Source organism: Macrosteles quadrilineatus, unplaced genomic scaffold (genome assembly GCF_028750875.1).
Source record: "Macrosteles quadrilineatus isolate MER2022 unplaced genomic scaffold, UCM_ALF_1.0 Scaffold_2__2_contigs__length_208266976, whole genome shotgun sequence".
Taxonomy (NCBI): domain Eukaryota; kingdom Metazoa; phylum Arthropoda; class Insecta; order Hemiptera; family Cicadellidae; genus Macrosteles; species Macrosteles quadrilineatus.
The window spans coordinates 149,625,841-149,648,144 of record NW_026542595.1 but is presented as its reverse complement, the minus strand read 5'-3'; the positions used below and the strand labels follow the sequence as shown (position 1 = coordinate 149,648,144).

Sequence of the window (22,304 nt, the reverse complement as noted above, 5' to 3'; positions counted from 1 at the left end):
ATATCATTATGTTTATACCTAAATAATTAAATAGATTTTGTATTTTATTTTGAGTGATAAAAAATAGATGTACATTATTGTTTACCTTCATTTAAGTAGGTTTCATAAAAATAATTTATCCATAGTAAAAAAATATGAAAATGAATTATAAAATAATATATGATAAATCCATGTTTAAGCTGCCGTGTACGTTTTAATTTTCCTAGTTAAGGTTAAACATTATTTAACTCTATTTATCAAGTTCACTCAACTGTTTACCTTTTATTGTTATCAAGTATTTAACTTTTTTGCGACTTTGAGTATATTGACATTTTAGTCAGATACTTTTTTTAAATATTATTTTAAGTCATACAATATTTTTCCACCAAACCTTTATGTATAATAAATTCATATTAAGTAAACAATTTTAGGATAGTTTTAAGCTTAATGGTAAAATATATATTAAAATTACTATTGTTTAGGTTGGCAATTAGCACATTATTTGTGAAAACCCGTCCATTGGCAACGAAGGTGTAACTAGTGTTTACAGGACGTTTTATAGAATGCAAAACCTGTAATATAAAATATTACATACTGCAACACGTTTTGCTTGAAAATATGAAGGGGTTCATGATAGAACTCCCAATAAGCTTAGAAGAGCTTAGAAAGAGTTAAACATGACAGCATAGAAGTTAGGCTTAAATGTTGTCGTGTTCTTTGGAGATATGCAATAAGTGTTTATAATCAGTTAGGTAGACAAAATATCAACAGAGCTCCGAATAAATCTGTGAATACCAAATAAAAATATCCACATGTTTTTCTTGCATGTGTATATACAAGACATACGAAATAAGAACTCGCAACGTGGTATACCACATTTAACAACTTTGAAACATATATTCTGAAACATTATCGTGGTAGTGAATTCAAGATAAGTCTCGAAAAAATGTATGTAAATGCTTGAAATATATTGCTGAAAGCGTTTGTGAACAAATTGCCTTCTTTAACTGCTCGTTTCGTATACCTTGCTTGTTTTATAGGTGGAAAACTGCCAATTCATCTTTGTATTTTCTCACTTCAGAATTCTTAATATAATGAATCAAACTAATTACTTAATAGTAGAAACCGAGGTTTAATTGTCTTTTTAATAATCTGTGTAATAAAAGGGATAATAGGATGATCGATAAACCTGAAATCTGCAAAATAAACCATACGGATACAAGGGAGACGCTTTAACCTCAAGCTTAATGACTGTTGAAAAGCTTATTGAAATCTTACTGTAAACCTACAATGGGCAAATCAAACTTTTGCATTACAGCATCTTCCTTGAATCATAAAGTCTTACAATAGTAATACGCACTTCACGTAAAATTAGTTCAATTAATGATTTATACTGACAGTAAAGTATATTAAACATTTACTTTTTACAAACATGCAAAAAGTCTACAAAGTCGTCTTTTTAATTTTAATTACGTTTTCATTGTACATACAAACAACATTATGATATATACATAATTTATATTTATTTTCATAATTAATTAATATACATTGGGTTGTGGAACCAATAAGCTTGAATATCGATGGTTGTTTGAACAAACATAAATGATAAAGATTTAGAGTAAAACATACTAGGTACAATAATTTATATATCGTTTTTATATCCCGCAGTCCGTATCTGACAAAGTAAGAAGGCCTGACAAGCTACATATATCTGAGAGTGTAGTGAGAGTGAGTGACATAACATACCAAGGTCTAGTCCCCCGCCAGACTGTAATGGGTTGTAACACTGTATCAATGTCTTTCCAGTCCAACGACTTTTCATATGTTTTACCATAGGTAGAGAAAATATCACAACAAAATGGTGAAGAAAATGTTGGAGAATTAGCACAACGTTTGACCATATTAAAATTTCTATATACTATTTAATTGTTTACAGATTTTATACTTTACATATTCTTTTCATATTTTATACCTGCCATACATATTTAACTCCACGAGCAATGCTCGGTCCCTTGGTTCTTATTTCTAGTGGTGTTATTGATTTGTTTTAATATTCTAAGTCCATTTCCTTTCAGGCAAGTTAAGTGTATGGCTTTAGAAGTGCACAGTAAATAAACGTATTTTAAATAAGTACCCAACACCATTTTAAAAGCTGGAAATTGTAAAAGCTGGAACAAAAACAAAGTCTTGAAATAACTTGAGCGTTAAAGAACGAAGGAAACAGAGTCTCTATGAAACGTAAAAACAAGACTGGCTCGTTCTCAAGTCTCAAGTAAATTATTCTTGACATGTTTATGTCTTCATTGTATTCCTGATTTCAATCCTGGAATTCTGCCATTTAGCTTTTTGTGTCATCTCTTAAAATGTAAGGGAATTTTAAGTATTCTCAAATTAATTAAACTTGAACTTATTGGTTGGTGGTCGTTTTTGATAGCTTTATATTGTAATTCGGTGTATTCCACGATAAACATATTTTTTATTGTCATGATTATGAATATACATTATTTGGTCAGGTATTCAGTAATAAAACAATAAAGTTTTATTGTATACTAAATATTTACATAAATAATTGTATTTACAGCTTGTATTTTAATGATCTCTTTTTTGTAGGCAAAACTTCTTATATTAATTGGTAAGAAAATTACCCCATCAATTTACTTTTTAAAGAAAAAAAAATTATTTACTGTATTAAAAAACTATATTATTCTGTAAACTATTTAAGAGTACTACATTGATCATATTTCCAGATTATATAACTAGCTAGGGCTTATTTCAGCTAGCAGTGATGATTTTATTTTACAATATTTCTAACGTAAAGATTCAAGATAATACAAAATAAGATAATAAATAAATATTTCATTCATTGTCTGTTATTTTGACTTTCAAATTTACAATCCATATATCGCTCTGTCAGGTCAAGTTGATATAAGTTACACTTGAGTTTTTGGCAACACTCAACTCTATGATTGCTATTTTGTTCATATTTTGTAATAAACGTTTACATTATATATTATAAAATATGTAAGCCTCTACTTTGTAAAGAACTTACAAACAATATAAATATACTATGACGAAGAAATGTAGTTAAACTTAATAGATAACGTTAACTATTCGGTGGTAAATCTCAGTGCGAGTCTAAAAAAAATTTTAAAATGTAACATTAAAGATATTAATCAATATAATATATAATAATAATAAGTAATAATAAGTATAATTAATAATAATAAGTAAATAATATCTCATATTGATTGACTAATCCCTGTGCTAAAAATCTAAACAAAAAATGTAGTAAGTGTAATAAATAAATGTAATGTATACTGAATCAATTATATCTATATAGTATAATTGAAATTGTGCTATCAAAATGCCTAATACTGTTATGATTTGACTATCAAAGCTCATAATATAATTTAAATTGATTGATTTAATTTATAATTTAAATTGAAAATGTAACAAAAACCTTAAAGGTTGTCCAATAGTTTCCGTTTAAATTCCTAAAAGCCCGTAAGTATAAACTACAGGAGAAATACAAACGTGGAGATTGGGTTATGACCGATTTCAAGTTTAGTTTAGTTTATCAGGAATTTCGATCAGGCACACTACTAAAATTTTACGTCGATTAATAATCATTATACTTTTAAAGTTTCGGCAGTGTACGTGTATTATGAGCAACAGTATCTGAACATTGATCTCGAACTTAGAGATATATCTCCTTTTAGTGAAATCTAATTTCAATTTCAGTCCTAGATTGTAAAATGTTAGAGTAAAGATAATATATGTTAACTAATCTTTGGATGATGAACAGAAAAGTTATATTATTACTTAGCTAATCCGGGATAAAATAGTGGTAAATCTTTTGGTTAATAATATAAAAAAAATTTACACTACTCTAGTTTTAAATTTGTATTTAAATAAATTCTAAATCAATACCTCTTCAATATCTTCTATATATTCAATTGTAGATTGGCGGGCACCTAATAATGATCACGTAGATACAAATCCTATATCCACTAGTTTAATTATGTTATATTATGTCAATCCTAAAATGTAATCTCTTTAGGTTCATTATTTATTAACACATTTTAAAATATAATATCTACGTATAAATCTGAAGCTCTCTGAGAACTTATTGCTCTTGTTGAAGTTTACTATAAAAGACGGTCCCTTTATCAATCATGGACAAATCCGATCCCTCTAGAGGGTTACGTTAAAGTATCTATATCGTCTATCTTCTATCTTTGTCATGTTAAATTTTATAAGTCAACCGTGATTAGAAAAATTATACGCAAAAAAAAACGAATTGTTGGTTTGCATGTCTCTCCTGCATATTTAACTCGAATAAATATCAAATATGTATCTATTTAGGAGAGACTCTTAAAAGGTTGCATTTCGTTATGTTGCTTATAGAAACCTTAATTGATAACAGTACATCACCTAATACATGTAAAATTAACGTCATGAGGCAACATGGATTGTTTAAATAAAACAAACCGGTTTTTGTTATCTTTGCAACAATGTCTCCTAGAAGTTGAAAAACAGTATAACCAAAATTGAATTCATATATTTTCACTCTCTTGAGATCTTTTAACTCCAAAATATGGACCTAATCTGTTTATTGGATCGTATCTTACGTTCTTTATATATTGTATATTGTATAAAAAACACTGTATACTCATGTTCATGTTTACCGTGCTATTCTCACACGAATGATTGAGTTTGCAATTACAAACCACTCCAATTATTTTAAGAATTAGTAATAAATTACTTTTATAGTAATTTAATATGTTGTATTCATAAGAAACGACTAGAGTAGTTTCTAGTTTTTCCTCATGTTAAATTATAATTACTCCTTAGGTAAAAATTATTCTTACCAGGCAAATAAATAAACTACTGTGTAGGCTAAACAAATAACGCAAGTATCTCTACTGAGACATACCAAAGCACCCCTTGATAATTGATCACCTTAATAATAAACCGTTGGACGAATGAATATTAAAAATATTTAATACAATGATATTAGATTGTGTCAATTCTTGTATAAGTTCGCTTTGTACATTATTTTGATTATTTTAAATTGAGTAGTGAATACAAAATTATTTCCCCGCGTTTAACAGAATACTAAATCCAGACCTTTAGTAGTGAAGTTAAATTCTTTTCTTAATCCTTTTCATTTTATCCCCCCTTATGACAGGTGTGGATATTTTGATCTTCCAAGCGCTTTCCTGACCCTTGACATGTTGAAAAATAAATGAATAAATCGGACTCTATCTGTAAATTTTACAAACTAAAACTTTTACAGGTGTTTCATTGATTCTTTTGCATTGATCTTTTGAAAATTGATGCCTAGTTAAAAAAAGTGTAGGGTTAAATTCCTTTACACTAAACTATTGTAAAAATATATTACCAATATATAATATGAATTATATATGGTATTTCTTAAACTAATTAAGTTTGTACGGTTGTTTATCTAGTGAAGTGTCACAGAATATAGGTAAAATATGCAATTTCTCATCATTGTATTTATTTATAATTATTTACTTTCTAAAATTAATTTTAGTGGCAAACATATTCATTATTGTGCTTCAAAACCGTTTTGGTTTTGTTATAAAAGTTTTCCAAGTACAAATATCCATTCTGTTTAAACTTGAGCTTTACGGTAAGTAAGCTAAAACAGTCTCCCCCTCCTGTCTTTACAACCACTTAACACCATCGCATAATGTGTAGAATACAACACTACTTTGGAGCCGCTGAACAATATTATACTGATTGTACGTGAATGTTTAAAAAAGCTTGATAATACCAAGCTTTACATATTCGAGAGTTTAGAACTGAATAAATAAGACCGAACATGAAACGAATGGGTTTTCTAAAGAAATAATACAAACTGAGGTTCTAATAACCAAATAGGATTTGTATAGCCATATTTAATCTTCCATTATTCTAATATTCGTTATTTTTTAAATATCATCAGGTTAATAAATCACCAATATGTTTGAGAAACAAATGTTTCACATAATTTGTTATATCCAAGGCTGTTTAGAAGAATCGTGATAGGTTTTCCTTTATGAGCACTAGTGTTTTTAGCGAGCCATACATTGGCCTATAATGTATGCGTTTGGCCTAGAATACATATTTTAGTGAACTATTCTTAATTCAACAAGACGAATTCATTTAAGTATTCCAATAAAGAATGTGTACGTTTTAGAACCAACAAAAAACCCATCAATGAAACACAAACATAAAGCGAAAGAATATTATTAAAATTTTAGAAATTAAATCAATCCAATGATATTCAAATCTTCCTTAATGTTTTCCCTTTTTAACCACTCCAAATCATTTAACAATGTCGTTTACCTTAATGTCATATCTTCATGTCAGTTTATACGTTATGACTATTATGGTAAAACTCTGTCCAAATATGAACACCTTGTCAGGTATAAGAGTTTTGAATGTGGAGCTCAAGGCCTGATATTCCCATCTTGCTCTAGTTGGTCTCTTTCACTAACAAAGACCACCTTCCTTTATTAATCATTGACTGATTCAATCCCATTGAAGAGTTTATTTTAAAAGTATCCTAGAAATATTATCTTCAAGTTTTTTTGCACATCTGTGACAAAATAATAAAATATATCAATATACTTTTTTATACTTTGGTTTCATTTTCATAAAGACCAAATAGGGAGGAAATATATTTAAATATTGCACATAAAGAATGGGTGTAAAACATTTATAAAATCATGTACAAACATAAAACAAAAGTTTGCATCCATAGCGTAATCTAAGACAACATTTACTGTGCCACAAAAGTAAACAATTTTTTGTTATCTTTCCATCAATGCCTTTCACAATCCTGAAAGATTAAATAACAATATTGACAATATCGTATTCAAAATACGAATCTTCTCACACTTAATAAATATTTGTATCAAACTGAATTTTTCACTTATCTCTTATTTCAATTAATATACATGTAAACTGAATTGTTTCCTCGTATGCGTGCTAATAACAAATTAGTAATCACGCATCGCCTAAACATTCTATCATTATTTACCATAGTATAAGTTAAACGATATTTGATTATTAATTAATCTGAGCTCCCCTTTAGTAAAGCTGAGTGTGCATTTGTTAACTAGAAAGGTTATTTACGTAATGTTTGTTCAATTAAATAGTCCATTCAAAATAATTCAGTAAGGGATAAAAAAATAAAAATAAATTCTCTCTGTGAAATTTGCTTACACGAAGCAAATATGTTTGTATGGTATTTAACATACAAATACATAATTGTAAAAAAAATTATAGTTTGTGCGACTACACTTTTAGTTTGCATTAAGAAATTGGAAGCTGTAAGGAAATGTGTTCTTTATTTTATATAAAATTATAATACCATTGCTAATATAGTGTAGTTTTCCGTAGTTTGTTGGAATCAATTCGTCCTCATCCCTAGAGAGGAGCAGGTGTGGATGTGTCGACCTCCCAATAGCCTGTCCCTAGGAATTGACGAGAAGAGTTCCAACTGTTTTTTAACTGTGACTTTTACAAAATTCAAAAGCTGTTTAAGCACTTCAACTAAATTTTAGAATAACCTATTCCCATTTTAAAAATGTATCCTGCCATGGGAGTTTATCAAATTACAATTATTAGACTAAATATAAGCAATGGGTTTTTGTGTATTTGTACGTCATACCTGTAAATGAAATTCTTTTTAAATATACCTTAAATGTTGAACCAAATGTTTATAATAGTAGCATTTCAATATATTTTTATTTAACCGATAGCAATAAGGGTGTTTACAATTCGACGCATAAGAACATAACTGTAAGAATATACTACAATATTTTTAGTTCAACCTACTCTGTATAACTAATATAAATTGTCACGCAATGTTATGTGAACACCTTAACTGCTTCCTACAAAATGACGAGTACATCCTTGGACGAGATGTTGGTGCGAAATATCTTGTAAACGACCTAGTAATGTTTACACCCCACATTACCACTCTGTTAACATAACGACCTGTTATTTCCTGTTTAATGATCTTTAAGCTATTCAAGATGTTGAGATTCTCCTTTTACACTGATATAAAATTCCATGGAACGAAAGAAAAATACAAGTTACCGTAATTCGTATGTCAAAATGCCATGATAATTTACAACTTGGGGTTCTATGTTAGAAATAATTTTTATAAAGGTTTACATAGTAGTTTACACAACAGAAGTAAAACGTAAGAGCCTTGGGGATTGTCTTAAAATGCTACGATTGTTCCAAAGGCTAATCACGCAAGCTGCTATACTTTATTCACGATAGTTTTTTTTTTTTTAATTTAAACTAGATTATATACATTCTTATGTTACTTATATCAGAATACTGCGATTAGTATTCTTTCTATATATATAAGGTAAAAGTAGAAATATTTTGCATATGTTTAGTATTGCTGAATACACGAAACTATTTATTTTCAACATTTAATTAAAAACAAACTAAAATAAAGTATCTCTTAAATTACTATTATTACCAGCAAAGGATAATCAATAAACGACTTAGCACACATATTACTTTGTGGTTACGTTTCTTTGATTTACGTGATCAAAGATGTTTGCAAACCGTTTGAGACCGTCAATGTCGTATATTTTACCAGAACTACCTGATATTTTCTAAATTATCCACAATTTTTTTTAGATCCGTAGTACATATTAAGGTATTAATTGATAAATTATGTTTTATTGGTAAAGTAAATTTTTAACGCTTGAATACGTAATAACAGTTACCTAAGATTTAACTGTTTTATTCAGGTAAAGTAATGTAGGCATACTTGTGTTACTATGGTTTCGTACGTACTTGTATTACTAAGATGCTGAGAAATGTTTTAATGTCAATGAACATTAGGTATTCATACAATACGCATGGGTGCCTTCTTAGTCATACAATACGTAAATTCTCTGAAAAGCTTTCCATTTTCAAAAACCAAGCTTGTAATAAGTCTTTCTATAGTATAACTAGCTGACCCGGCGAACTTCGTATCGCCTAAGTTATAGGTTTCCCCTAAGACAGACCGACGGAAAGAAAGTACCGTTACGTTTAATTTTCAAGATGATCTCGTTCGCATCGCTCAATCACGTCCTGGTTGAAGTTCGTTCGCTACGCTCACTCACCTTTGGGTTGGAGCTCGTTCGCTACGCTCACTCACCTTTAGGTTGGAGCTCGTTCGCTGCGCTCACTTGCCTTCAGGTTAGCTCGTTCGCTACGCTCACTCACCTCCAGGTTGAAGTTCGTTCGCTACGCTCACTCACCTTTTGGTTGCGAATTAGCTGTTGTCATAAATGTAAAAGAAATAATAGTGCTGCACCCTGTTGGTAATCCTTGTAACTTTAATGCTATTGAACATCATAGAACAGAACCAACTTGTTTAATTGAAACAGCTGTTAAGATTCATTAATTCCATTTCTCATAAGGTTAACATGGGAAACTCCAGAGCCACTGGGGCGGAGCCCTTTTAAGAATTTCAAAACGGGAAATAGTTTACGTCCGATTCGCATACCTACAGAATTTACACACCAAATTTCATAACGATCGGTGAAGTCGTTCCGGAGGAGTTTGCAGACAAACACTGTGACACGAGAATTTTATATATTAGAAGAAAGATTATGTGGTTTGATTATTACATGTGGGGGGTAAACTTCGATATGGTGGACTGTATAAAAAATGAGGGATGTGAGATATATTATGTTAAGATCAGCTTTAGAGACACACTGTGAGCACAAAATAATAAACTTTTAAATAGGAAGAAATGTGATTTGGTACCTTCCTTTTTACTGAAGTGATGTCTAGTAGACCGTTGACGCACTTGATGTTTGCTGGCCAGCTTTCGCGTACGCGACCGGTAGTTGCACCAAGAACAGTTTGAATACAGTTTTTAACTATTCAGTTCACTTTTTTGTTAGGTGTGTCACAAATAAATACATAAGATAAACATACGATAATATAAGTTCAATTTATATGCCACAAATAGAGTAGGGGAATATTATAATACAAAACTAGGGAAAATGGCGAGAACATGATGCCGGGTTGAAGAGTACATGAGGAATGGGGGGAATTGCCAGACATCACGTGACAGGGCAAGGGTCAGAACAAAATATGAATGAAGTCTGGATTCACCTAGGTTGCGTAGATGCTTGAATACGGAACATGCCGCCCGCCTTGAACCATACATGGTTCAACAGAGATTCATAAATTGATTCATTGACTCATAAATGGGCACAAGTAATACAATGTAGATATATATACACAATAGATAATGATGACACACCTAATTATAAGATATGATATATATGACAATTATAAATATAAACGTGAAATAGGACATTAAATAGAAATATTTTGTGATTAGGGGAGCGGGTACACCTTGGTAGCAGGGCGACAGAAGATTCCTCTCGAAGTCTTGATGGAGACAACTCGAACGATGCCATCTGCTCCAGGTGATGTCTTCACAATGCGACCAAGAGGCCAGAGAAGTGGTGGTGTTTTTGGGTCATGGATAATGACTAAATCGCCTACTTCAAGATTCTTGTTTGGCTTTATCCACTTTTTCCTTTGTTGAAGCTGGTGCAAATACTCTTGGTGCCACCTTCTCCAGAAGCGCTGATGTAGAGCCTGAACTGTTTGCCAATGCTTTAGTCGATTGTCAGGAATATCGGATACATTTACTTCAGGTACTGCGACAAGAGATGTCCCGATGAGAAAATGACCTGGGGTGAGTGCTGTGATGTCAGATGGATCTGCTGATAGAGCTGTCAGTGGACGAGAGTTCAATACTGCTTCCACCTGCGTGACAAGAGTTATCAGCTCCATTAGTGTTAGAATTTGATCTCCAATTACTCTCTTGAGATGGTACTTTGAGCTCTTTATGGCACTCTCCCAAAGGCCTCCTTGGTGAGGCGCGGCTGGTGGTTGGAAATGAAAATTAATTGAATGATCGAGGGCGAAGTTAGTGAGAGCATCTTGAGTATTCCTTTCATCAATGAAATTCTGGAAGGTCTTATTCAGTTGCTTGGAGGCACCGACATAGTTCGTTCCACAATCAGAGTATAGGTGAGCACAAAGTCCACGACGAGAAACAAATCTTTTAAGAGCAGCAATGAATGAGTCCACTGAGAGATCAGTTACAACTTCCAAGTGCACCGCTTTTGTGGTAAAGCAAACAAATAGGCAGAGGTATGACTTAAGCTTTTGAGAATTCCTAGTGGTGTGTACTTTCACTTCAAAGTGACCGCTATAATCCATGCCAGTATGATAAAATGGTCTTACAGGCCGTAGTCGAGTTTCGGGTAAGTCTCCCATAAGTGGAGGTTGATTTGTAGGTTTCAACTTAAAACATCTTTGACATTTAAAGATTACAGATCTGATTACACTACGAGCAGATAATATCCATACTTCTTGAGTGAGGATCGATTGCAGCAACTGAGGGCCTGCGTGTAAATATTTGAGATGATAGTGCATGACCAACAGTTTTACAACATTATGAGATTTAGGTAACAGGATTGGGTATTTGGCATCTTGAGTAAGGTTTGAATGTTTCAACCTACCGCCTACTCTTACCAAACCGTTATCGTCAATGTAAGGTGATAACCGAGCCAGTCTTAAGCTGCACTGAGTGCCCTTTTTCAGAGCTGTGATGTCATCCTTGAAAGATGAAATTTGAATGAGTTTGAAGAGATTCATTTTAGCAGAAGAGATCTCTTTATAACTAAGTTGTCCAGCTAGTCGGGCGTTCCCACAAATATTATGGATGAATCGTAGAACATAAGCAGTGACATTTACAAGTTTTCTAAAGCATGAGAATTTTTCAAGTAAATCAAATCTGTAATTTTCTAACTTTTCAACGTTAACTAGGACATTCAAGGGATTTGGTTTGACTTCAAGAGTGTCTTGATCAGTGATTAAACTGAATTCGGGCTTTGGCCAAAGATCTGATGACAAGTATAACCATTCAGGTCCCTTCCACCACAATTGGTGGCTTAAGAGTTGAGATGGGGAGAGTCCTCGGGTTGCACAATCTGCTGGGTTGTCTAGGGACTTGACGTAATGCCATGATTCAGGAGAAATTAATTCTTGTAGTTCTGAGACACGGTTGGCCACATAAACTTTTAAGCGATAGGGGTGAGTGCGTATCCATGTAAGAACAATGGTAGAGTCACACCATGCATACATCGAGTCAATCTTAATGTGGGACGAAAGAAGATTTGAACAGTATTGCAGGAGCTTTCCAAGTAGGTGAGCACCGCACAGTTCGAGACGAGGCAGAGATACTCTTTTTAGTGGGGCGACTTTAGATTTGGCCATTATCAGATTAATTTTAACATCATTCGATAAGTTGATCACACGGAGGTAGACTACTGCAGCATATCCTTTCTCCGAAGCATCGCTGAAACCATGAAGTTCTGCAAGCTTATGAGTTGAGGTAAAGATGTAACGTGGGATCCTTAGGTTTTGGATCACGGGTAGTTCTTCTAAAAAGGAAATCCATTTTGTTCTTATCTCATCTTGAATTGGATCATCCCATTTTAGACCTGTGGTCCAAAGATATTGAATGAGTGTTTTAGCCCAAAATATTACAGGTGTGAGAAATCCTGGGAGATCATAGAGTTTAGCGATTGTTGAGAGAATCATTCTCTTGGTTAGCAAGTGGCCTACTTCAACATTCTTTACTTTGTATGAGAGCATGTCTGTCTCTGGGGTCCATCTTAAACCCAATACACTGTAGAAGGCCTCACTACCATCAGTCAACTCCACTGGTGATTCTTTGTGTTCGACTGGAATCTGATCCAAGAGTTGGGGTGCATTACTGATCCACTTACGGAGTTCAAAACCGCCTTTAGACAGCAATGTTTTCAGTTCATTTTGAGCTGACATAGCTTTATCAAGATCTTCAGCTCCAGCTATAATATCATCATAGAAGATAGACTTGGTCAAGATATCAGAAGCTTGTGGGTATGGTTGACCTTCGTCCAAAACTAGCTGGTGCAAGGTTTTGATTGCAATAAAAGGGGAACAATTAAGCCCATATGTAACTGTATTGAGTTTGTACGTTTGGAGTGGATCATCTGGACTAGCACGCCAGTATATCATTTGATAACTTTTGTCCTTATCAGAAACCAAGATCTGACGATACATTTGACGTATGTCACAGGTGAATACAATTTTATGACATCTAAAATACAATAAAACATCACTGATATCATTTTGAAGTTTGGGACCAGGCATGAGAATGTCGTTCAATGATATGCCATTAGTAGTTTTAGCGCTGCCGTCAAAAACAACACGTATTTTTGAATTCGGGGGATTCTCCTTGAAGACACCGTGGTGAGGCAAATAATAGTATTCAGAGGTGGGAGGTTCTTTACAAATAGTCATATGACCTGATTCAATGTAGTCATCCATAAATTCAGAATAGAGCCTTTGTAACTCGGGTTGATTAGAGAATTTCCTTTCCATCGAGCTAAGTCTCAATTGTGCTTTGGTACAAGATTCACCAAGAGGGGAATGATTTGGTTTCTTGGGCAGCTCGATTATGTAACGACCTGAGTCATCACGTCTATGGGTGTTTTCAAAATGTTGTAAACAGAGGGTATCTTCCTCAGTCTGAGCCTTGATCCGTATTGGGGGTTCTTCTAGCGTCCAGAATTTTTGAAGTGAATTATGAAGGTCCAAATCATGAGTTGTCAAGAGTGAGATGGGAAATGTGTTTGATGAGTTTCCTGCTACAGAGGCTACAGGAGCGAGGCCCATCACAACAAAACCAAAAATGGTTCCAAGAGCTTGAGGTAAATTTTGTCCTAATCTATGCTGTTCGCCTGTGAGGGTTAGGGCAAATAAGTCTGCACCGATAAGTAAATCTATCTCTCCAGGCTGATCGAAACAGGGATCGGCTAGGATAAAATGTTTCAAAGATTTCTTAACCTGGTGTGAAACTGGTATCTGAGGCAGGGGTGATGTGATACTACTCAAAACCATACAAGGATGGTTTTTAGCCAAAGGATTTCCATTGATCGCAGACATGTTGACATGTACGATACCTCTAGAATTAATAACTGCACCAGAGATTCCTTTTATTTCATCATGGAGTCGAGTACGTGGGGCGTTGATGAGTTGAATAGCTTTCTCTGATATAAGGGTAAGTTGGGCAGCGGAGTCGAGCACAGCACGGAGTACAGTATGTTGACCATGTTGTGAAGAGACATGAACTAAACATGTACCAAGAAGGATTGTGGTTTTAGTTGGATTGAGTTGACTAGACAATCCTACAAAAGCGTTAACGTTTGTAGAAGCAGTAGGATTAATAGTTGTTGTATTCTTTGAAGATGAATTAGGTGTGTAGGTCTTATTTTGAGGAGACAGCTTAGTTTGATAGCTTGGCTGTGACTGAAGTGAACTACGTGTGGGCTCATGCAATAGAGTATGGTGATGTTTGGAGCAAATCTGACACACTTTACTTGAGGGGCAGTTGATTGTGTTATGAAGATAACCGAGGCAGTTTGTACAAATCCTATTCTTGCGAATAAACTCAGATCTTTCACTCACACTTCTAGCTAGGAAAGCTTGACACTTGTATATGTTGTGATCTGCAGCTTGACAAAATCTACAAGAGTTGGTTGTGGCGACAAGAGCAGTTTTTGTATGGTTGGTGAAATGTGGCTTACTTTCACGCGTAAACTTATTAGGCCTAGTTATGTTTGTAGGACACTTTAGGCCAGTGGAATACTTTGAGGTAGATGGTGAACTGAGACAAATACTAGCACCTTCTAAACGTTTGAATTCCATTTCAAGAAAGGTCATTAAATCATTAACAAGAGGGATCTCGTTGTTTAAGGCGCGAGAGTCTTCAAAAGATTTTCTAATATCAGCTGGGATCTTCTTTAAAAGTGTTAAGACTAACAGGGTGTTTTCAGTTGTAATGTCATGATTTAAGTTTTTCAAGGCTTGAGTATTTTCCTTATATACAGTGAGAAATGATTGTAAGCTCTTAAGCGAACCACTAGTAATGGGCGACAAATCCAGAATTTTTGTAACAAGCTGAGTGACAATACGTCTCTTGTTTTCATAGCGATCCTTGAGAAGTCGAAGGGCTACCACATAGTTTTCAGGAGTAATATTAAGACTCTTAACCAAGTCTAAGGGCTCACCACTCAGGGCACTAAGCAAATACTGAAACTTATTCACTGGGGAGACAGAATTATTCGCATTGACAGAGGCTTCAAAAATATTATAGAAACTAACCCACTCTTCATAGTTACCACTAAATTTAGGCAACTCAAATTTAGGCAGGCGCAGAGAAGCTGGAGGTGGAGTAGGTGTTACAACAGGTTCAACTGGCAAAAGAACTTTAATGTCACTTATAAGGGCTACATACAAGTCAGAAAGTTCATCATGCATTGAAAATGATTCCTCCTCATCACAATCAGAAGCAGGGTCATCAGTCACAACTCTATTAAATAAAGTTTTAAAGTCAGTAAATAGATCTCTGACCTCCTCATTATAATTGTGTAAACGCTGTATATTAGCAGGAGTCAATTCTTGACCTTCAGTTCGAGGAAGTTGGTTTGACAAATATTTATTTATTTTCTGAAACCTGTTTTTAACAAGTTTTGCTTTTCTTTGTAGGGTAGTGAATCTCATCATGAACAAACAAATTAAATAACACACAACAAGAATAGATGAGTTTTCATAAAATAGCCCAATATCTTAAATTAATAATGATCTCATAAATCTAGGCCTACTGAAGTGCATAAATCAATTTGCAATTCAACTTCAATAGTAAAGTGAAGTCAATTATCAATTTGTTATTATCACCAATAATCTCTGTTGACAATAATATTTACAATAATGAATAAAGAGAGTATAGCAATAACAATAATTACCAGTTTTCTCCAGTTCAGGACCCTTATCAATTAGTATTTGATTAAATAAATAATGTCTTCATTTTTCAACAACATAAACAAACTTGCAGGTTATGTTGATATGTTTCAATTCAATATCGGGTTATATTTAAACAAACAGCTGATGTAGATGAACAGAGTTTTGATGAGTTGAGTTTTCAGTTTAATAGCAGACAGGTGATTGGTTCGTCCTCAGTTCCACCGTTTCACTAATCTTGCAGGTTATTGGTTGCCATGTAGCGCAGAGCGATCTGTTGGCGAAGTTGAGAACTACCAACTACCAAGGTGTATCGCAAAGGACAGAACGTTGTTACAAAATGGCGGACAATGGGATAGAATATTTCAGGGAAATAACTACTAACTAACTTTGCAATTTTATTTATAAACCCAAATAATAAGACTGAATTGATTGTGAGACCTTATTATTTAAAAGGATTTTATGGATGAGATGTGAATAAATATTCAATCCTACAAATTTTCTACGCTTGATTTATTTCAAGACAAACTAGGTAGGCCTAACTTGACGTGATTTAGGTGGCAGTGACAAAATTGAACATGAAAATAATTGTCTGGTATGAAACAGGAATGGACATTAAAATTGTTCGTAATAATGTTTCACAAGACAAAATATTACCAGTTAGGGATGTGACACTGATCATAAACATTCATTTGAGAAATAAATTATTGTACTGTAGCAATTATATTTTAATTGGCAAATGTAGTCCGGGTCGACAGGACCAGCGAATGGGGGGTAAACTTCGATATGGTGGACTGTATAAAAAATGAGGGATGTGAGATATATTATGTTAAGATCAGCTTTAGAGACACACTGTGAGCACAAAATAATAAACTTTTAAATAGGAAGAAATGTGATTTGGTACCTTCCTTTTTACTGAAGTGATGTCTAGTAGACCGTTGACGCACTTGATGTTTGCTGGCCAGCTTTCGCGTACGCGACCGGTAGTTGCACCAAGAACAGTTTGAATACAGTTTTTAACTATTCAGTTCACTTTTTTGTTAGGTGTGTCACAAATAAATACATAAGATAAACATACGATAATATAAGTTCAATTTATATGCCACAAATAGAGTAGGGGAATATTATAATACAAAACTAGGGAAAATGGCGAGAACATGATGCCGGGTTGAAGAGTACATGAGGAATGGGGGGAATTGCCAGACATCACGTGACAGGGCAAGGGTCAGAACAAAATATGAATGAAGTCTGGATTCACCTAGGTTGCGTAGATGCTTGAATACGGAACAACATGATAATATCCAATATAACCAATAATATGATATGATAATATGACAAAAGTTTATTTTTATTGAATTATGTTTAATGATTCAATCGGGTATTAGCTGTAGAAATTAATGTTAAACAAATATGACTAAAATAACCATCGTCGTGTATGGAAAATTTGTTTTTACCAAGATTTATGATGTCTTTATATATACAAGGCATATTTTAAGGTTAAGACTAATACCAATCGATGTGTTTTCTGATTAACAATGAACGAAACAATAAGGAACAAAGTATCAAACAATTTCCACAACGGGATATTTTTAGTAAAATTAGCCTTTTAACCAATTTAAAAGTTTAGAAGTGCCTATCTTTAGATAACATGTAGTCAAATCCAAATCCCTTGATAAGTTTTAAACTGATAAATTACGGCAAACTTTGAAGCGAAGCCTTGGAACATTTTTAGGGGTTTCCATTCATAATTCTGGAATCTTTGCTGGTAGAATTATCTTATACAGAAAAATATTAATTCAAAACTATAAACTATTAAACATTTAAAGTATTTTTTGAATACCATTGGATTATCCTTATGTAAAAAGCATTTTCTTTAGGAGTTTTGCAATTATTTAAGGTCCATTTAAAACCCCCCCCAAAAATATCATCATTGCAAAACACAGTATACTTAAGCGGTGTTGTGGTTAACTAATTCAACTCGTTCAGGTCTTTCGTGGTTCCATATCAATAAATATTATAGATTTATAAACGTGTTATCAGATTACTCTATGTTGTTAGACTACCGAAAAACCTTCAGAAATCGTCAGCCATTTGGTGATTATTCAGTGATTTATTTTGTTGTATTTATTTAAGCAGTTAAAACAAAATAATTGAACTAAAAATATAGAAAAAAAAATTCAATCAAGCCTTAAGTTCACTTCTAGCTTTGCCAAAGCACAGACTTTGTCGGACTTACTAATAGGGCTAGGCAAATGGTTTTGACCTTAAGACCATTCCAAGCTATAAAATACTAACCATTGAATCCTGGAATAGCGGACATCAATTAAGAAGTACAACTTTAGGTAAGAAACTAGTATTCATCTATGACCATCTTAACGTCAGTAGTTTAATATGTAATGTATTTGTATTAGATATGAGGAAATGAATCCAATGATAGATACATCGGTAAGTTAAATCAGTTTATTTACAAACAAATGTCATTATAATTTTACATATATGTTTGATTATTTAGTTATTGAAATGTATCATTGAATGTGTCGTGCCAACAATATCGAATCTGAGAATTAATGTTTTGCTGAAGGCTGGTGTCTCAAACTAGGCAAACTTCAATTTACTCAACCAACAATGAAGACCAGTACAACAAATTGGTCTTGAAACTGAGCTGTACAAAAATTTATAAAAGTTATAAAATTACACACTTATTTGATAGTACTTGTACTTAGTTATATTTTAGTAGTTTTGCAAACAAACAATATTCGTATTATTGGATATTAGAAAAATACAGTGGCTATTCACGTTACCGGAACAGAAATTCTAGGAATGAATGATATGAGAGAGCTGGTTAATATACTTTCTAACTCTACGAATACTAACTAACTTTTCCTTAATCATTAAATACAACTAACTGTCTAAAATAGGTCAATACTTTGATCAGGCAAAGGTACAATACGTCAGGATTAATAGTTTTGCTTCAGAATTACACTTAAGATACACTAAGCTCAATTTTTTGTTCAACGATGTCATAAAGACAATAACTGTTAGTGAATGTCAGGTAATTTAGTTTACAATGTTAGAGGAATAACCTTACAATATCAAGATGAGTTGAGTATATACAGTGCGCGGTATAAAATCTTCAATTTACGTGGATATGTAATTTTTAATATGTCATTTTGGATATTTTTCGATTAGTCGAGTAATCGTGATAATACTGTAAAGATTATTTTACTGAAAAATTAATTATCGATTGTTACATTAGATTAGATTTTAGACAAATCCTTAACAATGGAAAAGAGTTTATAAGTCTGCCTAAAATTTTGAAAGAAGATACAAACGAAATCAAAAGCTCCGGTAGTTAAAGGGGGCCATGATTAAGCTCTTTGAGTTAACAAATTCATGAGGATTTCAATCAATATTTATACGTACCAGAAGGTTTCGTAACAATATTTATTGAAAAGAAAATACGAAAGAAAACCTAAAAATATTGAAAATGAACCCAGTACCCACCTACCTACAATGCACACCAAACTGGGAATGTTAGGGACTGAACGGATTTTCAACAAATGTTTCTAAATTATCTTAATTTAAATTCCGGCACATTTTTAAGGATACGTAAAGGAACTAATCCTATAGCGGTAAACTGCAAATATTGGTCGATTTGTAAGCAAACTTTCACCATACTTTTGGCTGTATATATCCACAGCTGCTGGATAATGTGATCGAAAACTGGATATCCAGATTGTGTTATTTAATTAAACAAGGGACCAATATGGCCAAAATTAATTTATAACTTAAATGGCGTAAAACTATATATAATAATCTTATTACCATGACAATTAACACATCCTTTATTTGTTCTATATCGTCTTAATGCTGTATACAAACGAAAATTAAATGCATAGCCGATTTTTCATAGTTTTTGCCTTCAAATCTGTAGGTCATTGGTTCTATTTAAAGTAAGGTCTTTATCAGACAGATATTAAATCTATTTGTCTTTTGGCTCTTAATTAATGATGTTTATCTAACAACAGATTGACGTTAGAATAGTAACAATACAAGGGTTTCCTTTCAATACAAATTTTATTAATGTCACTGGCGTATATGAAAAAAACTTTATATTCATCTAAATAGTTGCCTAACAAACGTTGCATGGAAAGGGAATGTTTGGAAGAGGTTAAATATGCGAACATGGACAGACAGATAAATTAATATGCATGAGATATAGGGGAACGAATCTGATTAAATACCTGTTGAAAACTCTCTGTAAATTACAGTTCCTGTAAAATACCAGTTCTAAGTTAAACTCGTTCTAGAGAATTAATATCATTGATGTTATAAAAGCTTGATTTAGGGTAGCAAATATATTTAGAATATTTTACAGTGAATATTTTTTGTTTTACTACTATTTCATTTTATTTCTTGGGGGACAATAAATTTTCTTAAACCATAACTGTTCAAAAAGTAATAATTTATAATCCACTTCACAAAATTTGCAGCTTTAATAAAAAAAATATTGAAAAAATACTTAAACCTTTAAAACTATATATAATGTCGTGCGTAGATTCTACTTGAATATACTCATTAATTTTATGATTTATATTTTGGCCCTGAAACATATTTCATAGAGATTCTACTAGGTTCATGGTGACGTCTTAAGACCCGGAATTTAACACCAATAAATTTACAAAAATGATATTTATTGTAAACTAGCAGAGTACCGGTCCTTCCTACGGGGTTTGCGTATAAATGTGAAATTCTTTTTCCAGTTATACTCATGCTTTGCGTTTCCAATGGCAGAGGACACCGTTTAAGAAAATCTGGATCTTTTAATTTACAGTATACTATAGTATAGTATAGCACAGTCAACATAGCTATAACTTTCTATCACTGCACCTAAACGATAAAAAAACGAAAAGTTATCATTGTGTATCACAGATTTTTGTTGCTGCTTGGTTCATCAAATTAGCTGCTGTCATAAATTTAAAAGAATTATAGCACTGCATCCTGTTGTTAAACCTTTTAACTTCTTAATGCTATTGAATATCATAGAACCAACTTCTGTAGTTGAAACAATTGAATAATTTCTTTAATTCCTTTTAAATATGAATACTCATAAGATTAACATGGTGAACTCCAGAGCCACTAAAAAGAACTTATGAGAGCCCGAAAGGACTTTTGAGATTAGAATATGTCTATATGTCAATCGGGAATGTAAGATATCATCATACCAAATTTCAGCCCAATCCGACCAGTAGTTAATGGGTGATTGAACTTCAAACAAACAAACAAACACACAAACTTTCCCATTTATAATATTAGAAAATAATATATATTGATGAGATCCTTTGGCATATTTATTACTTTTATACTCTTATTAATTAAATTGGAGCCCTATTTTACATAATGTAAGCGGCTATTTACCCGGTGAGAAAATAGAAGTAAAAGTAGAAGTAAATAATAATGAAACACCTAAAAAAACTATTGTAAATTTATGTGGGAATGTAAAATTTTGTCTAATTAAATATTACATTTACTTGACTTCTCCTTTTATCCGTTATTAAGTTTTGTGCGGTGTCATGTTGGAAGGCTTAATTAATTTACAAAACATAATACTTACTTACTTACTTACTTACTTACTCCTGTGGCCACACAAATCCCAAGTGATTTTTGGCCTCGCCAACAATGCTCCTCCACTGCTGCCTATCTTCTGCTGTCTCCAAACTTGCTCCTAACCTCCTGAGGTCCTGCCTCACTTGGTCATTCCATCTTAATCTGGGCCGTCCCAGCGGCCGTCGTCCTTCTGGTTGCCCCATCCATACCTTCTTAATCATACTGTTATCATCTCTTCTATATACATGTCCCAGCCATCGTAATCTTCTGCTCTTTACCATTGCTATGATATCTGGGTCATTATAAAGTTCTCTTAATTCTTGGTTCTTCCTTATCCGCCATTCACCATTGTCATTAATAGGACCAAACACTCTACGTAAGATTTTATTTTCAAAAACTATCAATTTCTTTTCATTTTGCTTTGTAAGTGTCCAGACTTCTGCTCCATATAGTAGAACTGGTTGTATTATTACTTTATACATCTTTATTTTAGTTCTTCTGGTCAGGAGTCTACTTCTAAATAGTTTGTTTTTTCTAAATAATACTTACTAGATAGAATAGTAGCTGCCTGATATTTAGTAAATAACATGATACACTCCTAACGTCTTCTTATATCAGTTTGCGAGGTAAATAAACCAGTTCGTTTGGATATATACGTAAGGTTCAATTCAGTACAAGTACAAGTCAGCGTATACATTTTTTATATTTTTCAAACAGTATCCATTTATATGGTTATTCTTACATTTATCAACATGTTTATATTGTCTGGCTTTTGCCTCAGGTTACAGAAATATACGTTAAAAACAAAAGAA

The 22,304-nt window shown here is 32.8% G+C and overlaps 1 protein-coding gene across 1 annotated transcript; it reads right to left on the bottom strand.

Moving 5' to 3' along the window:
* Positions 1-10,359: 10,359 nt before the first annotated feature.
* On the bottom strand, positions 10,360-11,256 carry LOC128985023 (uncharacterized). The gene has a single exon (XM_054404398.1). It carries the CDS (start codon positions 11,254-11,256, stop codon positions 10,360-10,362), a length of 897 nt encoding a protein of 298 aa, XP_054260373.1.
* Positions 11,257-22,304: the final 11,048 nt, after the last annotated feature.